The sequence below is a fragment of the Penaeus vannamei genome, chromosome 20 (assembly GCF_042767895.1).
Source record: "Penaeus vannamei isolate JL-2024 chromosome 20, ASM4276789v1, whole genome shotgun sequence".
Taxonomy (NCBI): Eukaryota; Metazoa; Arthropoda; class Malacostraca; order Decapoda; family Penaeidae; genus Penaeus; species Penaeus vannamei.
Window position 1 is genome coordinate 5,909,543 of NC_091568.1, and position 7,500 is coordinate 5,917,042.

The 7,500-nt window shown below is 34.0% G+C and overlaps 1 protein-coding gene across 50 annotated transcripts in view; it reads left to right on the forward strand.

Annotated features, from left to right (window-relative positions):
* The window catches only part of LOC113811463 (ankyrin-2), a gene marked incomplete in the record, with an annotated part of 172,420 nt that overhangs the window by 113,401 nt on the left and 51,519 nt on the right, over positions 1–7,500 (forward strand). For 37 of the 50 annotated variants that reach the window (XM_070134798.1, XM_070134823.1, XM_070134840.1 and 34 more), the window contains 6 exon segments: positions 963–1,264; positions 1,731–1,937; positions 2,438–2,630; positions 3,979–4,178; positions 4,404–4,640; positions 6,414–6,462. In XM_070134798.1, the coding sequence (XP_069990899.1) occupies positions 963–1,264; positions 1,731–1,937; positions 2,438–2,630; positions 3,979–4,178; positions 4,404–4,640; positions 6,414–6,462 (1,188 nt within the window). 50 annotated transcript variants of the gene reach the window in all.

A 7,500-nucleotide genomic window follows, 5' to 3' on the forward strand; every position in this document is an offset into this window, starting at 1 on the left:
AAATATATATATTATACAGTATATATATATATATATAGTTTTTCATTCTTTTACAATAAGCTTTTTTTATTCTACATGAGATAGTGACCATAGTGATAAAGTGTTGGTGCTGGAACTATTGATAATTTTGAATATGGTTATTATTATTATTGTTGTTGTTGTTATTGTTATTATTATTGTTTTTATTATTGTTATTATTATTATTATTATTATTATTATTATTATTATTATTATTATTTATTGATGTTATTGTTAGTATCATTATTGTTGTTGTTGTTTATGTTAATATGATTTTTATTATTAGTTTTGTTATTTTTATTATTGTTATAATTGATGCTATTATAATGTTTTATTATGATTCTGATATATTTATCTATCATTTGTTACAGTCTTATATCTTTTATTACTGTTAATGGTATTGGTGTCTTTATTACTGATGATATGATTGTTTTTGGTAATTTTTTAGTCTTTATGTTTCCTTATTGTTGTTGTTTTTTTATTGTCATTATAATTGAGTTCATTATCATCTATTTGTAGAATTTAATTTGATTTTCATTATAGTTTAAAGTCTTTTATAATTGTAATAATTACTGTTACTATGATCATTATGGCTATAGAATAATAACTGTTAGTCTTTTTAGATGTTAACTACCTTTTGTACTATATTTATGTACATCATTGTTGTAGATAGTTTATTTTTCTTAGTCTGATATGAAAGCAAGGATTCTTCAAGTTTTGAATTCATCTCCTGTGTGATGAAATAGTTTTAAAAGTAATTAACTTTTGCATAAGATATTTTAGTAAGATTTAGTTAATAGTCAAAAAGTATAAAGATATAAGTATTTTATAAATCACAAGGCTGTATTTTAGTCATTAGATTATCTCAGTCACAAACAAACAAAAAAAATACTTGTAAATGTTATGCACCAAAGTTTGTGGTCACTAACAAGAGGCATTTACAGGCGGAACAACCCGCGCTCAGTGGGAGGACGTGACGGGCTCAACACCTCTCACTTTTGTCAACGATTGCGTCAGCTTCACCACCACTGTCTCCGCCCGATTTTGGCTCATGGATTGTAGTAACATACCTGAGGCGACCAAAATGGCCACCGAGCTATATAGGGAAGCCATCCATGTACCATTTATGGCTAAGTTTGTAGTCTTTAGCAAGAGACATCAGTTGGAGGAGGCAAGAGTGCGGGTGTTCTGTATGACGGATGACAGAGAGGACAAGACTCTCGAGCAGCAGGAGCTCTTTGTTGAGGTAAGTTAGTGAAAGTGGTTTCAGCAAAAGATTCACTCTTATTTTAAGTATTAGAAAATAGTATGATTTTGTTTCACCTTATTAGTTATATATTTCTGCTTACATATATATATATATATATATATATATATATATATATATATATATATATATATATATATATATATATATGTATGTATGTAAGTATATATGTATGTATATTATTTATATATATATATATGAATGTGTAAAAATATATATGTACAGCGGATCTTTGTCTTTGTATTTTTATGTTACTGACTAGTGAGACATACGTTAAGCTAAACTGTTTTATTTATTTATTGTTTTAAGTTTCCTATCATATTTATTACTTGTCAGTTAACCTTCATCTCTAGACCAGTGTAGATACCCATCTGTCATAGCCTTAAAAAAAAAAAAAAAAAAAAAAAAAGTGTTTTTCCCCTAATAAAGATGTAATTCACATCAGGTTGCTAAATCACGAGATGTAGAAGTGTTGGAGGGTAAGCCTCAGTACCTTGAATTTGCTGGCAACTTAGTTCCAGTCACTAAATCAGGGGACCAGCTTGCATTCAACTTCTACGCCTTCCGTGAAAATCGCCTTCCATTTACCGTACGTGTGAAGGATCAACATGCAGATCCCATCGGAAGGGTGGCCTTCATGCGACAGCCCAAGGTAGGCGTGTAGTGTAATTACATGATGCAAGATGTATGGTGGTATGCAGTATATTATTCATTGAAAGTCATAATTTGTAAGTTGTTTATAGTAGATATGAGATTAATGATTGACAAAAGCAGTTAAGAACAAAAGAAAAGAGCAAGATCACTTTGCTTGTGTGTGTGTGTGTGTGTGTGTGTGTGTGTGTGTGTGTGCTTGTGTGTGCTTGTGCTTGTGCTTGTCTGGACGTGTGTATGGCTACACTGGAATATTTGATATATGAATGTATTTCTGTAATTTAAGTGGATATCTAAACAGGCTTACCAGTTTATACTAATTTCGCATAAATGCTTTACATAATTACAACATACACACACACACTCACAAAGTATGGTAGTGTTGAAATATTTACATTCATGAAATGTAGTACCTATCATGTGTGAGTATATAAATTACTAATTACAACAGAACTAGCTTGCTCTAAAACATGGTGCCCTGCTCTCCCTTTGGTCTTCCAGGATGGGCGCTGGAAGAAGGCCTCGCTAATGAGCTTGCTAAAACCCCCTGTGTTTCAGGTTGGGCGTGGTGACCCCCCTCAGACCCCCATCTGTAACCTGAACATTGCCCTGCCTGACAACATCCAGCCTGAGCCTGCGCCCTCAGAACCTGACCTCCTCGCCCTGGAGAAGAAATACTCCTTCCTCTCCATTAGTGAGTAGCTACTGTCTCTGTCTCAAAATCCTTTTTCCTCAACCCATTACCAGTGTATTGTGGATGCTTCTTTTTGTTTACTCTTTGACAGGTACAGAATTTGTGAAGAAAAGCTGCCTTCCTTTCTTATTAAGATTATTTATTGGGTTATTGATAGAAATGGAATGGAAGTTGATATGTTTCTTATGTCAAACTTTCCAAAATTTCTATTCTATGCAATTAAGTTGTCCTAAGATATGTTAGATTCTGTTCCTGCATAGTGAACTGTGTACCAATGCTACATTTTGTGCATCGAGTTACTGTAACTATTATTTCTGACTAACTTTCCATCAAAAGGAATGGCTCCCTTTTGAAAACTATTTTGTTAATAGCCACAGCAATATTTTTTCTGTCTGTGGACTGTTATTATTTACCCGTCCTCACACACTGCCACATAATCCTAGTCAGGTCTATTAATTCCTTTATGGATTGTTATATTATATACCCCAGATTTAATTTGATTTTGGCTCAAGATTTTAGTATATGTGACTTAACCTTTCACAAGAATAATTTAGTAGTTTATGTTACCAGTGTCTCATGTCTGTAGTTTATTAATCAAAATAATAGCTAATCTTGGCCTTAACTGCCTCTCCTTAACATGGGGATCACTAGCCCAATCCTGTGGAAAAAAAATATAAATAAAGCTATATATTGCTGGAATTGAAGAGACGTGAGCCTCATCATCCAAAAAAAGAAATGTGTGAGTATCAGTAGTGTGTGAAATATAATGGGACTGCACTGGAACCACTCACATATGGCTGAAGACAGATTAATGCTTTACAATTTGAGTATGTGATTATTGACTCCTCATTAGGTTCCTGCTTACATAGCTGCCATGGCCAGTATGTTTTATATTAATACTGGATAGTTTCAGATAACTGACATTCAATACAAAATTGACCATAACAATGAATGTTGAGTTTTTGTACACTTCCTTGGGTTTTGTTCACAATTGTCATTTAGTAACTTTATTTTTTATCCTGTTTGATCTGTCATTTGGATTAAATTTATTATTAAAAGTAATATGATATTACATGTAAAAAGTGTATCTGTAAGAATGCACATATAATAATGGAGATGCCTGGAAGTTGTTATATAATTTGAAATCTTTAACAGGTGTTTTCTATGAATTAAAAGCATGCCTTGAAGGGAAAATTATATACAAATAATTCCTTATCAATTTCTTAATTTAAGGAAAGTGGCTATGAGCAGCAAGAAAACAGTATTTTGATATCTTTGAGGGAAAGCTGTATACTTCAGAACAAATCTCAATATTTATGCTAATAACGAGTATTATTATCTTCTTTAGGCAAAGCTGACACCATCCACAAAGCTGACCTACGTCTCACAGACATCTCTAACATGCTTGGAACTGACTGGGTTGGCCTAGCCCGGGAATTGGAGATTAGTGACTCTGATATTAACATCATCAAATCTCAGTACCCAGATAATGCCCCGAAACAAGCAATTGTCATGCTCAGACTGTGGATGCAGACATCGGGGAATAAGGTAAACTAATTCTAGTAGTTGAATTTACATATTTATATAGATATTGAAGTAGTGTAAAAGGAATATATAACACAGTTGAAATATGAATCTGTAAGTTTTATTTCAGTTACATTTGCTAGCAATTTATATGAGTACATCATAAGGTATGTAACCTACTGAGGCAGATAGTAATAAATGGTACTCATAGACTGGTGGTTTTCCTATTTTAAATGAAATCTTTTACAGGCAAATGGTAACACTCTGGAGAAGGGACTGCGTAAGATTGGCCGTGATGACATTGTGAACCAGTGCATATTTAACGTTGAACTGGTCACAGATGACATTGAAAGAGCAATGGCCAAAGCTCATCTAGACCAGTCTGGCTTCGACGCTTTCCGCTATGAGCTAGGACCATCAAGAGACACCACACTGAATCGAGATGTCTCCCTTGATGTTTCATATGATGAGCAAGATATGATGAAAGTGAGTATAATGCGATATTTTTTCTTTTCTTTTTCTTTTTTCTTTTCAGCCTGTTGATGTGCTATTCTAAAATGTAGCTTCTCTGTCTCTGTCATTTCTTCTTCTCTTCATGCTCACCTCCGTACATATCTTCCACATCTCTTTCCTGCTCTCTCCCCATCTCCCCCCCCTCTCTCTCTCTCTCTTCTCTCTCTCTCTCTCTCTCTCTCTCTCTCTCTCTCTCTCTCTCTCTCTCTCTCTCTCTCTCTCTCTCTCTCTCTCTCTCTCTCTCTCTCTCTCTCTCTCTCTCTCTTCTTTCTCTCTCTCTCTTTTTTCTCTCTCTCTTTCTCTCTCTCTCTCTCTTCTTTCTCTCTCTCTCTCTTCTCTCTCTCTCTCTCTCTCTTCTCTCTCACCATCTCCCTATCCCTCTCCCTATCCCTCTCCCTATCCCTATCCCTATCCCTATCCCTATCCCTATCCCTATCCCTATCCCTATCCCTATCCCTATCTCTCTCTCTCTCTCTCTCTCTCTCTCTCTCTCTCTCTCTCTCTCTCTCTCTCTCTCTCTCTCTCTCTCTCTCTCTCTCTCTCTCACTTTCTTTCCCTCTTATTTCTTTATTTTGTAATTTTCTATCTTTTTTCTCTCTTCCCTTTCTCCACCTGGCCTTGCTTTACAGATTTTGTTTTGTGCCTCAATGGCTGTATAATAAAGCGATAGTAAACTAAGGCTTGAGAATATTTCATAGTCCCTGGCATGTGTGTACTAACGGAAACTTACCAAAGACCATGAAGTAGACACCTGATGGAAATTCCTAACAGATTCTTGTCAGGTTTTCAATTAAGATAAGTGTAATACAATAGAGCCTCTCTTTTTTTTTTAGGTTTAACTGATTTTTAGTCTAAAATCCATCAACTGCAGACCTAACATTGGTAAAATAGCTACATGTACCACACCAGTAAATTGAATATGTGATATAATTAGACCCTAACTGTTGTCTTTTGGATAATCCCTAGTATATGTAAATGTTGGTGTTCCTAAACAGTGCTCTTAATTATAGTCTCTAAAACCCAATACTACCATTTAACCCATAAATCTTAATTTGTGAGACTTACTTTTCACCACAGATTTTCATGTTACAAATGAATTAAGACAGTGCAATGTATTTTTATCAATGATCTTTGCATTAATTGGAAAGTCAGAAATAAAATGTCCAAATTCTTGAGTTGAGAAAGAATAATTTTTTATATGTGGTGAAAAGAAAATGATGTTCAGATAGTAGAAAAGTTTTCATGTTTTCAAGTCTTAGTCCAGGGTGCTAATGAGTGCTATTTTTTATAACTGTTATTTTTTTCATTTTCTTTATTGTCTGATGTTGCCTTACATATGTTGCTTTTGCACGCTTGCTTTTTGCAGCGCCTCAAGGAGTTGCGGGTGAGTGAGAGAGAGAAAAAAAACTGTATCATATGTCATTCTTGCTCATCTGTGTTCAAAAGATGTCAAGTATTAAATGTTGTGATATCCTTTTATCAAGTGTATGTTCCAATTTTTTACTATATACTTATTGATGTTTTAATTGTCTTTGTGAAGAGAACCTATATATCACTGATCACAGGTTTGGGAAATAAAAGCGCCACTAGATATTTTCAAGTGTAATGAGATATTCACCCAGCTAGATGTTAATTATTAATGAACATTAAAGATGAATTTGAATTAATCTTTTGGTATATACGAAAGGATATGTCTCACCTCTGTTAATTTTCATTGCTTTTAATGCTATTTATGACCTTCAACAGGAAGCGGAAAGTGCTGAAGAAGAGGAAGAAAACCAAAGAAGTTACCAGGGTAACTATTCTTTATTTCTATGCTTTTATTTATTAAAAGATATAACCTATTGTCTCTCTGATTGTAGTGTAGACATATTTATTATTACAACGTAATCGGAGTACAAGATGAAACCTTTCTTGATACAAAATTCTACCTCACCAAACCAGACTTTGTCCCTCACGCCAGTAGACTTGTTCATGAGCAGTGGATAGTATAGGTTACTTTTTATCATTGTAGCAATTATACTCTTCTTGTTGTAGTTATTACTATCCTCATGTAGTTCCCTTTTAGAGAGCCAAGATTGTAAGTGGTCTGATTCAGCCTGCATTGCTTTTTTGGTATTGTAATTTAGGAAAGGTCGTAACTGAACTGTTTGCTAATTTATATAAAGTAAAGCGTTTCTCTCACATGAAGCTAAATATTATATGTACATTTATCAGAGTAGCAGAAATATTTATATTTTTCAGTACAGTTTTTTGATAGAGTAAAAGCAGAAGTGGAACATGCTTAGTTATGGCACCTCCTAGACTACAGCCACACGATAAAACCCCCAAAAGAACTTGGGGTGTTATAAACCCCAAACAATCATCTTTTGTGTTCTCCTTATCAGCACAGCAGCTGGGATTCAAAAAGCATTTCATTTTATGTTCACTTCCTATTACAATATGTTGATTGATTGCTGTTGATAAACCCATATCAGACATTGGCCTCAAGACCAAATAGAGACAAGACATGAATAATACATACAGAACAGCCAGATGCGCTCCACACCCTCCACCCATTCTCAGTTAACTTATGAGCTAAGTATAGAATGTTAGACATTAGTTACAAGGATTTGAGAAGAACCACCATATTAGGAGTAAACATGATCAGATTATATGAAATACAGATCTGTCTGCAGAATTTCTTTTACTTTTTCTTTTCTTTTTTTTTTAGTCACTGAAAATGCCAATGTGAAATTAAGATACTGTTAAATTGATTGTTGAGATATTGAACCGCTCATATTGTAAATATATTTGATCCATGTATCATAATATTTTAAGTTTGAAATACCTA